At 34.4% G+C, this 15,717-nt stretch overlaps 1 protein-coding gene across 9 annotated transcripts in view; it reads left to right on the top strand.

Annotated features, from left to right (window-relative positions):
• Positions 1–15,717, top strand: part of CACNA2D1 (calcium voltage-gated channel auxiliary subunit alpha2delta 1) — a 506,784-nt gene that overhangs the window by 264,297 nt on the left and 226,770 nt on the right. For all 9 annotated transcript variants that reach the window (XR_007121393.1, XM_047694238.1, XM_047694237.1 and 6 more), the window contains exon 4: positions 6,586–6,645. Coding sequence is in view for 8 of the 9 variants with exons in the window: in XM_047694238.1 (XP_047550194.1) it covers positions 6,586–6,645 (60 nt within the window). In the remaining variant the exon portion in view is untranslated. The remainder of the gene's footprint in view (positions 1–6,585; positions 6,646–15,717) is intronic.

The following is a 15,717-nucleotide window of genomic DNA, read 5'->3' as shown; positions in this document are numbered from 1 at the left end:
AACAAATAAAAAGACCCATGGCTAAGTGTCAATGTCCAGGAGTACACATTCTTTTTAGAATCTATCCTGTTATTTGAGGTATTTCCGTTTTTGATAAAAGCACAACTTTAAAAAATGTGTTCTCCATGTGACAAATTCCACTGACATAAAGTAAAATTAACAAAGTATGTATTTTGTAACCATTAAGAAAACATCTGTCAAACACCGATGACATGATCTGTTTGTGTGTGTTTGTGTGTATGTGTGTGTCTGTGTGTGTATGTGCTGGTTTTATAATATATGATCTAGGGATGTGTATAAACACCTTAAAAGTAGGGACTATGTCTTATATTTTTATTCACATAACAGTTCCAGTACAGCAAGTATTTAATAAGTATTTATTGAATAAAAGTATTGAATATAATATAATATATTGAACATATTTAATATGAATATATCAAAATTCAATATATTGAGTATATATATTGAATATATTTATTTTCAATAAATCCTTACTATATATCTTCCTATATATGTCTGTCTATCTATCTATCTATCTATCTATCTATCTATCTATACTACTATATATCCTTACTATATGTCTTCCTCCCAGTCAGGATGGGTATTTACATAGTGATCACAGTTATCAAGTGTTGAAATGTGCCACATTTAACTCATCTTGGTTAGTCTATTCAAATTTTATAACTTTTCAATCTTAAATTCCAGTTTCCAACCTGACTTCTTCAGCCAATTGATCTTTTTCAAAGAGTTTAGTAGATGTGACTTAAAAAAAAAAAAAAAGAAAAAATATATATATAGTAATTTGTCTACATGTTAAAATTTTTATAGTCATATTTTTGTTCACCAGGATGTAGTAAGTTGTTCAAGAACTTTGATAGATCCTGAGGGGTATATGTATTTATATCAATTTAAATAAAATTGTTTATGCTTTGTTTTATGTGAAAAAGAAACACTGCCTTGTTTCCCATTATTTGGTTAAAGATATTGGAAAGAGAAGTACATTTTTTTACCTTTGAAATGGAACACTGTATTAGATATGAAAGTATGATGATGTCTACTGGAGGTCTTTACTGCTTCCTTTCAACATAAGGAATGCTAAAGAAATGTTACACCTCACTCTCTTTTTTTAATATTTCAAGAAATGAGATAAGAAAGCAGAACATTAATGATCTGTTCTCTTTTCTCATTCTGTTTATGGCAAAAATAAATTAAAATAAAATTGAGCTCATTTTATTGTCTACTATATTAAATCACGATATCCCCTGAATTGCATTTGGACCACCCTGTTGTTCTATAGGCAAGAGATTTTATTTAGGGCAAAATACAGTGCAAATGTAGGGACTGTTAAGATGTTTCCATTCATTTCACTCATATATGTCCATGTTGAATTGGTCTTCAGTGATTATAGTTCTAACCCAGTCTAGTCTTTGAAGTTACATTTGAAAGATTTAAAAAGAAGCAAACTTCATTGAGTTTCTAATGTGCTAGATATTTAGCTTAGAAATAGAAAATATGAAGGTAGATATTATTCTTAAATGCTGAAAAATGTTAAGTCCATTGCCAAAAATCCCATAGTTAGTGAGTAGCGGCACCAGATCTGGAAACCAGATCTGTTTGATTGAAAAGTTCGTGCCCATTGCATTATACCTTCAATGTAATTGCCTGTACCTGTAGGAGCAAACGTAGAAGTCTCTTCGTTCATCCAGGTCTGCCGTTTTCAGAAGGTATCGTTAGACCATGGAATGATTATCCCGATTCTTTTGATATGTTAAAAACATTTGATGAAGATAAGCAAAACTCATTAGAGTAATTAAAAAATTGTCAACATAGGCATAACACAACAAATGGCTAATCCTTATTGGGTGTTAAGTATTTGTACATTAATTACATTAACTTGCATATTTTACTTAGATTAGTCTATTGTGTTCATCTATTATCTCTTTATTAGAAAGAAAAATCTTGACATCCACCAGCCAAAGAAATTGTTTTAAATTGGAGATGTTTCTTTGAATGAGGTTTCTAAGCCATTCTTGATATTAACATGAGTGTCGACATTATTGGAATCTAACTGAACTGTCAGAGATACCTGAAGGTTTCCTTTCAAAGCTATTAAAAGAAAATTCTTTATAATTAAATATTTCAAAAAACGTTTATTTTTCATCTGCAATTAACGAACAGTCTAGGAAGCTTATAATATGCAGGTTTAGAAAATAGTCTATTCCAAGAGAAAACATATTTAGGTATTATAAAAGGGAATGATAGAATTATTTCAGTATACACTGTATAATTATACCGCTTGTATTAGACTTTCATATCACCTGACAGAATTCAGTGCTAGTGGAAGAGATAAGGATATGACAAAAAGTGAAGGCTGAGAATGAATAGGCCTTCAAGGGAGCTGGTCTTTCTCTGATCTGATAAACATCTCCCATTCTCTATTTCTGTTTCTTTCTTTTCTTCTTCATCTTCTTCATCTCTTTCTTTTTTTTTCCCTTACAGATCACTGCATATCAAAAGCCTTTTCTTTGATTAGCAGTGTTCTCTCAGGATCTGAGGGCAAGACCAACGTAAAGACTGCTCCTCAGCTGATATATGATTTTTTGTGCTGTTTTGTTTTTTGTCTTCAGTGATTTCCAAAAATTTGCTGGGAAATTTTACATTAGCCTGAAATAGTTTTCTACCAGTGTTTCTGGTTTTGGTACTCTTGTATCTTTATATATTCTCTGAATGTCTGGTAATGTTAACATTTTTAATGGGTTAAATGGAGACTTGTTTGGTTTTGTAGTCTGAGTATAAGCTTTAGAGTCAGAAGGCTTAAAGTCATTTTGTTAAACTGATGAGTCCTCAAAATAGTCTTGAAATGATTTTTTGTTTTAAATGCGTAAACCAATAGGTAGGTAGGGATGTGTATATTAGTAATACATCCATAACATTGTATATATACTTATCATTCTATACCCAAGGAATTTTCATATAACGTATGCTGTATCATTTATGATAAAGCCATTTAATGAATCTATCTGACTTATCTTAATAAGAGCAGAATTGTTTCTATCTTCTCTCAAAGGTATTTATGCTGAATTGAGTCTTTTGTATCTGTCTATACTTGGTCTGGTTTTAATGTTTGATACTAGATTAAACTGTACTATAAATTAAATGAGAAAAAACACATTTTCCTTATTCTGAATTAAGTTATTGTTATAGGATGGCACCATGGCCATAACTTGTAGTTATATACTGAGTCATATACTGAGCAAATGTTCACATTTTATTAGGTAGGAATTTTATCAGTCTTAACACAATTTGCCCATGGCATTTAGCTGTAGATCATTGGCCTTAAAACTAAAATGTCACTTGACCAGAATAGAAGTTAATTAAGGACTTGAAGTGTCCAGAAGACATGTCAGTTTTCTCCAAGTCATGGCTAGCTGGTCTTTTGCCACAGGAAAGAGCACCATCATCAACTATTGGTCCCCAAGACACTCTGTAAGTGTAAAGTTCAGTCTTATGTTTTATCATGAAACTTACTAGATGAAAAATATTTCATTAAGTTTTGCATGAGCAAAGTAGTGCATTTTCATGATTATGTATTTATAGATTTCTAAGCTGGGGATATAAAATTTAGCAACTTTTAAGCATCAAACCAATCTTTCAAAATACCTTTTTTTCTTATACATAACTTCATTGTTAAGTTTCTAGAACCATTTTAGAATCTTGCAATAAATGACATTCCTTCATAAAATGAGTGTTTAAAAATATATATTTTTTATATTTTTATTGATTTTATATTGATATATATATATATATCAATAAGGGAATATATATCAGTAAAGAAATAAAGCTGACTTGGTCTCTCCTCCTAGGAGAATTGTCTTTTGGAAGTTTGTTGCCATTGTTTATCCCTTTAAATTTTTTTTCTAGAAATAATTAACTGACAATTACTGTCATTATAGCTTATAAACATAGATTATATTCGTATCATAAGCCATGTGATTCAGGGTCAGATCAATTAAGTTGTACTTTCTTATGCTCTCCAGCATAGAGAACAATGCGGTAGTTAGAGCTGGAGCTTTGAAAAGCATGTTATGGCTCTGTGGGTGAGAATGTCCTCTAGTGTGTTTTGTCTGTAGGAATGGCGACCTCCTTCTGTGTTTTGTGCAAGGAAAAATCTTAACATTCCTTTCTAAGACATAAAGACATTTTAGAGTTCTACTCTTTCTTAGTCAAAAAACTTATATAACTTATGTAAGTTTTACCCAGTATTTTGTTTAAATTCTCAAAATCTTCATTATTCATCCTTTACATATGAACATTTAGCTCATCGTGTATTGCCTGTTAAAAATGAAGACCTGTATTCTGAATTTTGTCAAGAATATGCCTTCTGGGGGTACCTGGGTGGCTCAGTGGGTTAAGCCTCTGCCTTCGGCTCAGGTCATGATCTCAGAGTCCTGGGATCGAGCCCAATGTCGGACTCTCTGCCAGCGGGGAACCTGCTTCCTCCTCTCTCTCCCTGCCTGCCTCTCTGCCTACTTGTGATCTCTGTCTGTCTAATAAATAAATAAAATCTTAAAAAAAGAAAAAAAGAATATGCCTTCTGGTTTATTTTCTCATTTTGTCTTTTCTTTATCTTCCCATTCTAAAGTTTTCCTACAGAGACATTGCTTCCATTTCTACCTATTTTTATTAACTTTCTGCAGCATTTTCAAACTGAATTTGAATTTTCAGAAGTATTGTATTTTTTGTTTGTTTGTTTGTTTTAAAGAATATTTATTTATTTATTTATTTGACAGAGAGAGAGAGAGACATCAACAATAGAGGGACACAAGCAGAGAGAGAGAGACGAGAGAATCTTAAGCAGGCTCTATGCTCAGTGTGGAGCCTGACATGGGGCTGGATCTCATAAGCCTGAGACCATAACCTGAGCTGAAATCAAGAGTTGGGTGCTTAACCAGCTGAGCCACCCAGTTGCCTCTACTACCTCTTCATTTAATCCATGTTTGCGTACTGGCTGATAAACCGAAACCATTGTCATTTTAAGCACACTGGAGAAGTTTTCTTTTAAATTCCGCTTAGGAATTCCTAACTGTAGATCTCCCATTTGGCAGTATTTTATAGTCATCAGTAATACCTACTTAATAGCTTCATAAGTGAAGTGATCATAGTATTACATAACAGGGCCTCCAAATCAGTAACTAATATAAAAACTGGCATAAAGATATGTTTCCGTTATCAAGTACAGTCTGGACTCCTTTGGAAGAGCCCTCGCTGAGGTGTAGTTCGCAGTGGAAGATCAAAACGTGAACCAGTAATCCATTACAAGATTTATACTTTTTTAAAACCTAATCCTGATTATTTGTTTCTTAAGAATGAGTTTAATATTTATATTTACTATATTTACTGTTCTGTTCTTCCTGTTTCTGCCGTCGTCTCCTAGCTGCACTTGGGGGCAGGCTACCGCTGAACTTAACATTGAGTCATTTCTCAAAGGGACATGGAGTACAAATGGAATGAATCATAATAATCGAAGTTAGATAGCTCACATCTATGTTCCTCACTGTCAACCAGGCACTGTTCTAAGCACTGCACATTAAATCACTCACTTAATCCTTTCAGCCACCCAGGAGCCTACTTCGCTATTACTCACCTGAGGGAATTCCCAGGTTTACCCAGCTAGTATGTGGCAGGGTTGGTATTTCAATCGAGGCGGTCTGGTTTCAGATCTGTGTTATCACTAAATGTCACTGTGTCTTGTAAAAGCTTCTCACACAGCGTGATAGTAACTCTGAGACATACAAAGAGAAAAATCTGAAAACTGTTAGAGAAAGAAAAAAAAATAGAGTTTGTCTATAAAATGTGATTAGCAGACTGACAACAGACATTTTATCTCCAACTGAACTTGATGGAATAATGTTTTAAAAGTGCTAAAGGAAAAGCCGGGCTAGAAATTTTGAACTACATTAATATACAAGAGCAAGTATGACATAAGGCTGTTTTCAGATATGCAGCTTGTGACAGTTTGGTACTCACAGATTATCTCTGGAAGAACTAATAAGAATGTACTTCAGCAAGAAGAAAATTACTTCATTTCGATGGCTTTTGGTTTAAAAAAACAAACAAACCTTAATATGCTGTTAAAAAGATGCCTAGGATGGCATTGAACCCATATTGGTCTCTTACTATCATTTCCTTTTTATGTAGATAAAAATATATGCTATGAAGGTATTTACAAAAAATGGGGTTCTACCAAGATGAATATAATCTACTTATTAAAGCTTTCTCTAAAGCTGAAATGTTAGTCATTGAAAGCAGGCATTCCTAGTGTCCACATCCTCTGATGACAACAGAGGTAATAAACCATGTTATTCAGGAATAGTTGTTTATTCATACTACTTGAGTAAATACACATATATCAGCTCTAGTAGGTTAGATTACTAAATGATTGGGAATTTATGATTCATGAATAAGGAGTTTCTTTTGCTTTTTTATGTCCTTATAACTGATTTGAAAAACCTCAGTGTTTTGTGTATTCACAAATATATATGCATGTGGTCATTTGAATTCTAAGATATGATGTTTCCTTTTCAGCGCTTGGCCTTGGAAGCAGAGAAGGTTCAAGCAGCCCACCAGTGGAGAGAGGATTTTGCGGTAAGGACCCTTTTTAAGCACTTGAGTGATGTTTTGTTCTTGATCCATTATGATTAGGGTGACATTTTTCTTAGTGATAGAATCTTAAATGTTTTAAGACCAAAACTGTGCTATGTTTTGTTTCTCTAAAAAATTGGCTTTTGGGTAGTTAGGGCTAGTAAGTTAGTCAAAATGTTCTTGCTTATGTTCCATATTAAAATAAGTCTTTTGAAATGTTCTCCTATAATCACAGTTACTTGTAAAATTAATTACATCCAGATAGAATTACATTATTATATCTGAATCACCACTGTAGATAATATGGATACACCAGTTGAAAAACAAGATGCATTTAACAACTTGGGAGTTTGTAAGAAGTTTTGTGCATGTTACCATCACCTTGGTGGTGGGTAGTGTGACTGAAGTAAGAATGAATGTATTAAACTTTGTAAAATTTAATTTGCTCCACTTTAGCTGGAATCAATCTTTCTTTCACTGTGGCCTATTTTTAGAAGTTCTAACTGATACTAGCTTTTCCATATATATTTTTGATAAGCTTATACCCTAAGAGTTACTGAGCTAATTATACAAATAGCAGAAATTCTCATCATAATGAATTTTGTTTATCTGTCCATCCATCCATCCATCCATCCATCTCTCTGTCTATCCTTTAATCCATCCATTCTTCCTCCCATTTATCCATCCATCTGTCCATCTTCTCTTATCTATCATCTATCTTTCCTTCTTTCTCTATGTATCCATCCACCCATCCATCTATCTATCCATCCATCTTCTTTCTTCTGTTTCTGTATCTGTGTATGCATCCATACATGTATTGATACATCTATCAATGTATCCAGTCTTTCAACTCACCAATCAACCAATCAGCCAGTCTCCTTATAGTCAGAGACATAGTGAAAAAAATTTGCCCTTCATTGTTAAAATGTTTATCTTACATATTTGAATTATTTCATTTAGAGTGAAAATCTCTCTAGTTTCTGATCATAGAAAAGTCCCATATAACTAATTTGAGGGATGTTTAAAATAGAATTCGAGTATGAGTGACAGCTTGATTGTTATTAAATTGGTTTTGTATGTTTTGTAAAACAGAAGTCTCAAAATTGTGGGTAAGAAAGTTGTGCTTCAAAGAACACAATTAGGAATTAGCACTTTTACTTTGTGTTAGCATGATTATGTTGTATATCAAAGGAAAATACGCTACATGATATGATATTCACTTATAATATATGGTAATGGTTAGCTTCCATGCCTCTGGTGTTATTTATTGTTACTGTCTTTTCCTGAGATTTATATTTATTAAACCAAATACCTAGTCTACCAGCTAGAGACTCTATTTGACTACAGTCAGTTTATTTGGTTCTTTTACTCAATTGGTCATATTGCCAGAGTTGGTGTCATGTAGGTACTGGCTTGGCCCATAATTGGACATAATTGGTGTCATCCATAATCTATAGAGAAAAAAATTGGTGATTAACCTAGAAACATAAGTTTGAGTATTGAGGGCTAATTGTAAGTGCATCCAATGAAGGGATTTACAAATTGTTAGTTTCTTTTTGATGAAAGGAACACAAACTTGAATTTTTTGTTGTTGTTATCTAGCCACACATCTAATAGACAAAAAGTAGCCAAACTAATTTGTCCAAATAAATATCTTTTGATTAGTTAATATTAAATAAAAATAATTAGTTAATATTAAATAAAAATTGATCTTTTCCTCCCATCTCGAAAGTGGCATTGTAAAGGCAATGTGAAGACATAGTGGGTATAAAGCTAGACCTTCTATTCTGCTTAGTGTTGGGTTAGTACGATTAATGTTGTTTTAGTTTAAATTTTGAGTAATTCTTAGAACTCAAAAAATCATTAAATTCACACAGATCAGCTTTTGTAATATATTGATTCCACTGCTGTTCATAATTTTTCTTTGGAATTAGGTAATATTTCTCAATAGCCATTTATTAATTATAGGTCGGTTTCAGTTTCCTAAGGAGAAATAATGTGGTCAAGAATAAAGAGGCAAGCAGCGATAGAGTAATGCCATTTATATCATTGGTATCATTGGTATTGTTTTGTTTAATTATTATGTTATAGCTTTCTGGTTTAAGGGTTTCTTTTCTCGATATATTGTAAATCCCTTGATATTGTCAAATGATTAACACTAAATTGACATTTGGCAATGATTTATTTCTCCTTGCAGAAGTAATGGGCAACCCTTGTCCATGACGTAAAAACTCTCAATATGTGTTGGCTGTTAACATATTCTACCATATTTTATGGCATCCGAGCCATCATCAGTTGTAAGACACCCTATCATTTATGTATTGCTAAGGAAGAAAAAAAGAAGCCAATTAAGTTATGAGGCATTAGCAATTTTAAGATGTATTCTGACTTCTCAGGTGTCAAAATGTGAAAAAGTTTACTTTGAACTGTAACCCCCATTCTCTGCTCTCTCAATGCCTGTCCCCACCGAGTAACACTGCTAGGATCAGTCATGCAAGAGGACACATTGGTCCCACCATGACACAGAAGCTATTACTCGTCTTACGTGGTTAAATAGAAAGTAAATGGTTTTCTCAGTAAGTATTAGGAGTTCTTAGCAAATAGTGACCAACGTGTAAGAGAATTCTTGGACAAATTCTGTTCTTAATTTCCCCCTAGATTACTTTACAATTTATTTAGGACCTATGAACATATTGATTGACATCAAAAGAGATTGTTAAAGGGAAAACAAGTTAGTTCACTTTAGAGCTCTGTCAACTCATTTCCTGAGTACCTTTCTGGAAGGATTGTGAACAATGTGCACAGAACACAAAACTGTCCCAGTTTGCACACGGAGAATTGATACTTTACGTCTCATATCATGCCAGCCACATTCAGTCTTCACGACAGTCTTCATATTTGAAGAGCCCTTTGAAATATCATGTTATTATATGTTTGAAGAAGAGAATGTGAATGCAGATTGTCTAAACTCAAATATTGCAAAAATAAGACACACTTTTTCCCTTTTTTTCTGCCTGATGAACCAGATGATGCCTCAATGCATGTTATGTAGCAAGAGTCAACAAATCCTTCGACGCCATAAAACAAATCAAACTTAAATTTTTGTCTAGAAACTAGAAATAATCAACATTAAATCTCCTCTTCTTTTAGGAGACCACCCAAAATAATTGCAAATTTTATCACTACTTTACCCAAATATCTAAAAATGTTTAATTTGAAGGTGGATGCTACCAGATTCCAAAAGGCCCTCTTTTTAAATTTTATAATCCCTTTGTCTTTTAAGATATTTAACTCTTTGTATCACTGTGACAATTCTTTAATGCCACCCATTAGTAATTTAACAGTAAGGTGATTTAGAAGGCAGGAATCATTTCCTAAGAGGTATGTTAACATTTCCCAAAGATATAATTGTCTGATTCTTCCTTCCAGTGTAAGTAGGCAAAATTCATTCATATTACTTAGGCAAAATGTTGATTAACATTTCCTATTCTTTAATGTAGCGAAATCTCAGGAACAACAAGAACAAAAGGCAGAGCGCTAAAATGCTGAAAATGTTGGCAGCCAGAAAAGGCCCCTGTTGTAATTCACACTCTCCCTCCGCGCCACTCAGTTCCCAATTGAATGTACAATTGAGCTAACAAAGGGCATAACTCTAAATGGATTAAGATTTATGCGGTCATGCATTTACAAGTTCAAACTAATATTTGTAAATAAGCTGTATCTACCAGCTGCCTTTCAGGTCTCCACGCAAATTACGGGTGTTAAAGGTGACATTTTATGTCACTTATGATGGACAAATTATTAAGGACAGGTGGGAAAAGAAAAAAGAGAGCTTAGAAAACTAATTGTTCTGCGTACAATAATTGCTGTTATTTCTACCGAACAGATCTTTTCCAGTTGCGTTTGAAATCTCATTTGATTACTTTGCCATGGTTGGTTAACTTAAGCAATTTTGTTTCCAACTAAGCCTGCGATATTAATTGTACTTACACATGTATAAACATAAGGGGTGCCTAATTTGTATTTTAATAAGTAGGATCTTTATGTATGGCTTATTAGCATCAGCTTGTTACTTTGCAGACTGAGTACAGACGCCTAGAAATTGGCCAGTAAATAAAACATTTGAGGAGCCTTTTTTAGCTTCAGCTCTACAGAGAAACTAAATTAGAAGGTGAAAATTTTTTCTGGTGAAGCTGAATGTTATCGAGTGTCAATCATGCTAACTTGGTTCTCCTAATTTAGCGTTATTTTTGTTTCTTAAAAAAATCATTTTGCTCAAATTGCACTTTGAAATGTTGCTTTAAGAGTTTTGTGTTTATAGGAGTTAAATTAATAGGTATGGGTGTTAGGTATTTAATTATTTCATCTGTCTTATTCATTTCATGGAACTGCGTCTCTTCTGTTGATTGAGGCACAAACAATTGTGAATACGTAAACTGTAAAAAATATAATATTTATTTTGGTTATATCATATCAACGTCAACATTGTTCTAAGTTATAAATTGGTATAGGTTCTAGATGTGGTAGAGCTGTTTTCAGGAATAAAAAGTGGGGAAGTGGCATGATATAGTAGTGAATAAATGAATTAAATGAATGAACTTGGTAGATTACCAAAATAATTTTGGGCTCTAGATGGATTAATTTTTTGTTTTGTTTTGTGTGTTTTTGTATTTGTGTGTTTTGTTGTTGTTGTTTTTGTTGTTTTAGTTTCTTCCTTTGGTGGAATTGCCCTGTTGGAAAATATAAAATATTTTAATATATTTTTGCTACATGTCTTCCACTTTTTTTACTATTGCTTTCTTTTAAGAGTCTTGTCCATCTATTCTCGTTATGAAGATGGATGCAAAGGAGCCACAGAGCAAAACTGATTTCCTCCTCAGATTCTGGACAACCAATTTCATGGGAAAGAGGCATATTTGTGATGCCTTACTCTTTTTGTTTATGCATATATATGAATGTCCATAGTTAGAGCATTATAATATAGCAGAGTTGAAAATATAACCATGAGCTTTATTTATTTATTTATTTTTAAAGATTTTATTTATTTGACAGACAGAGATCACAAGTAGGCAGAGAGTCAGACAGAGAGAGAGGAGGAAGCAGACTCCCTGCTGAGCAGAGAGCCTGATGTAGGGCTTGATCCCAGGGTCCTGGGATCATGACCTGAGCTGAAGGCAGAGGCTTTAACCCACTGACCCACCCAGGTGCCCCATAACCATGAGCTTTAAATGGTTAGTTATTCTAGGTGGGTAACCCTTATCTTTTTTCTTTTTTGAAAAATAGAAGCTAAATATTTGTACATTAATTACCTATACAGTAACACTGGCTTAATTTTTCATAATTTTTGTTAAGATTTTGTATTTATTCATTTGTGACAGATTAAGCAACAGCAGGAACAGTGGGGAGGGGCAGAGGGGCAGAAGAAGAGGGAGAAGCAGACTCCCCACTGAGCAGGGAGCCTGACATGGTGCTTGATCCCATGACCCTGGGATCGTGATCTGAGCTGAAGGCACGCATTTAACTGACTGAGCCACTCAGGTGCCCTCATTTTTCATAATTTTAATATTTAATAATAATCTTTCCTAACTTCACTTTCTATTATTTCTGTTAAAGCTAAGGTCACATGATAGTACATGATAGTACAGTAGAACATCCTAAAGTAAGACATCATGACAGTATGTTTAGGATACTGCAAACTTAGATTTAAATAGGGCTGTAAAACTTTTTTTTTTGGACCCCTATCTCAGAAAGGGAGGGAGAAGTTGCAAAGACAGTATCACTGACTTAGGAAACAGGGAGATGGATCGTGGGTCTCTCTGGTTTTCAAGACCCATCTGCTGCTTTAGTATCCTAATGTGGAACTGATAAAAATATTGCTAAATTATTGGGAGATTCCTGGAATCGGTGCCAATGTTCTAAAAATGCTAGCCATCTAGAGCACCCAGAATCATCCTCATTGACATTGAAGTTAGAATTGATTACTGTCACAGCTGGTGCCAACTTGTAGCTATCACAGGAGAATTTTCCAACTTAGTGATTTCATTAACTTCTCCATTACTTTAGCTGCATATTATTAAAATTTTTGGACACCAATTTATTTGTATTAAGATGGGGTTTACTATATTAATTTTTCAGCCACAGGAGAAATAAAAAAACGAACAAAAATGTATAAACATTATGAATCAGTGCAATTTACAAATATCGCATTGTCTGCAAATAATTTGCTGTATCACCTTCTGTCCATTTTATTTCCTTTTTTAAAAAGTTTTAGTGACTCTTCATTTAGCATAAATGGCGTACTGTTGTCTGCCCCTGTCTTACTTTTCCTAAATTTTCTATTGCGACATCCCCGAGTAGCTGTTATCATTCTGAAATTCCAAGCATGAAACAGTGAACTGCTCGATGTTTCTCTGCCACGTTATTTCTTTCCTTCATCTTCAGACCTTTTGATGATGTCTGCCTAGAAGTCTCCCCCATCTCTCCAATTTCCTCTTGGTTTTGATCCCCCAATCTTGGATTTGTTGTCTGTTTTATATAGTCCCCTCATTCCCAATATGTATTCCTATTCAAAATGTACTCACTACATTACTTTCCTTGTTCTACTTTCTTTCAGTACTAAAATGTAAACTTATGAGGATAAGAACTATGGCTGATGCATTGCTAAGAAAATTGTAGTCTAGTATGCAATCCATAACACAGAGTAGCCTTTATGTAATTTTTTAAATTACTTACTTATAGTTCTGAGATATCTATTTTTACTCTAAACATTATGGTCAGTTATACTGGAGATATAGTGAAAAATGTATTTGAACATCACGTTTTATGTCTGAATATATTTGCCCACCGCCATGGCATAGTTACAGAACACTGGGTTTGGAATTATGCAAATTCATTTCAAATTTTATCTTTGCCGCTAACTTGCAATGCACTTTTCAGAAAGTAATAACTTTTGGAATATCACTTTCTTTATTTAAAAATTCTTGGTTTTGTATTCTCTACCAACATAATTATTTTTGTTAGTTGCTCAGTAATTGCCTCTCTGTTCTCCTGTAAGCCCTGTCTCTCAACCCAGGAAAATATTTTCCAGAAACCTCATGATTTCTCCATGTGTTCACTAGTGGGTTGACCAGAGGTCGGTGGATGGCTGTTCACCTAGTCTGGAGGGCATCTGCTAGCTCCCGTGGCTGTTGTCTTTTCTGTTTGCTCCAATGGAAGAATACGGTTCTGCTCAGGTGGTTGTCACTGCATTGCAGGCTCCAAAGCCCTTGAGCTCAAGGCAGAGTGTGCCTTAGGCAGAAATAGGGTGAATGACTCTATTTCCAACCATGGAGGGGTTGTTAAAAACCTAGATAAATAATATTTGTACTAGTTTGAAAAGAAAAAGTGAATGCAAACATCCATTAAACCGAATACCAAATTTTTAAAGTTTTGTGAGAAGAAAAGAAACATGATAGCTACTCTCTGAACAAAATTTAATAAAATACAGTATTGCTGACTACAGGTACAATGTATAGCAGATTTTCAGTGCTTACTTATCTTGCCTAACTGAAATGTTATGCCTGTTGATTAATAACTTGCCATTTCTCCCTCCCCTGACCTCCTCTAAACCACCATTCCAGCCTTTGATTTTATTAATTTGGCTATTTTAGATACTTCGTGTAAGTGGGATCACACAGTATTTGTCTTTCTGTGTCTGGCTTATTTCACTCAGCATAATGTCCTCAAGGTCCATCCATGTTGTTGTATTGCTGAATTCCCTACTTTTTAAAGGCTGAATTAACATTTTTCTTTTTTTCTTAATTTTATTTATTTATTTGACAGAGAGAGATCACAAGTAGGCAGAGAGGCAGGCAGAGAGAGAGGAGAAAGCAGGCTCCCTGCTGAGCAGAGAGCTGGATGCGGGGATTGATCCCAGGACCCTGGGACCATGACCTGAGCCAAAGGCAGAGGCTTAACCCACTGAGCCACCCAGGCGCCCCTAAAGGCTGAATTATAGTGTAGGTGCTATATACACCGCATTTTCGTTGTCCATTCCTCTGTAGATGAACATCTGGGGTTGTTTCCACATCTTAGCTATGGTGAATAAGAATGCAGTGAAAATGAGGGTGTTAGTATCTTTGAGATGCTGATTTTAATTCTTTTGGATATATACCCACAAGTGGGATTGCTGGATCCTATGTACTTCTACTTTCAATTTTTTTGAGTTATCTTCATAGCCTCTTGTGTAGGTGGCTGCACCATTTTGCATTCCCACCAACAACGTGCAAGGATTCCAGTTTCTCCACGTCTTTGCCAACACTTGTCATGCCGTAGATAAAGACTTAAAGATGAGATCTGAAACTGTAAGACTCCTAGACTGAAACATCGAGGAAAAGCTTCATGACATTGTTTTTGGCAATGATTTCATGGATACAGCACCAAAAGCACAGGCCACAAAAATAAAGAAGTGAAACTACACAAAATAGAAAAAACTTCATAGCAAAGGGAACAATTAATAGAGTGAAAGGTAACCTGCAGAATGGGAGAAAACATTTGCGACCATGTATCTATCTGATAAGGGGTGAATCTTGAAAATACATAAGGAACTCCTACAACCCAACAACAAAAATCCCAACCCTTCAGGTTTTTAATCACCAGGGCTCTGAAGCTAGTTTTCATATTCCCTGAGTCACGAAGATCAAGAAAAGAGTTCATTCATTATTTATTTAATACTTCTCTCAGTGAGAGCATAACACCTTTCTTTAGGAGTCTTTGAAGAGACTTATTTCTTACTGTATTCTTCTCGTTCTCAGTGTCCCTTTGAAGTCTTGTTTATGCATTTCTCCTTTAGGAAGCAATCAGTTGACCTCCAGCAGATGAGTGCCTGAGAACAGATTCCTGATAATTTTCCAGCCCCTAACCTTTATTACCATGTAGTTCAGCTGCATCATGGAGGACCCATTGCTACATACATTCTGTCTCCAAAAACCTGCTGGAGATTAAATGAGACGGTTTATGTAAATATGCTTGCACTTTGGAAGGTCTTCAAAAATGATCATTTTAGTAGAAGAGGCACTGTCTCCTTCTAGATTTATT

This window comes from Lutra lutra, chromosome 11 (genome assembly GCF_902655055.1).
Source record: "Lutra lutra chromosome 11, mLutLut1.2, whole genome shotgun sequence".
Lineage (NCBI taxonomy): Eukaryota > Metazoa > Chordata > Mammalia > Carnivora > Mustelidae > Lutra > Lutra lutra.
Note: the sequence above shows the minus strand (reverse complement) of the source record. Positions and strands in the feature narration are given on the sequence as shown.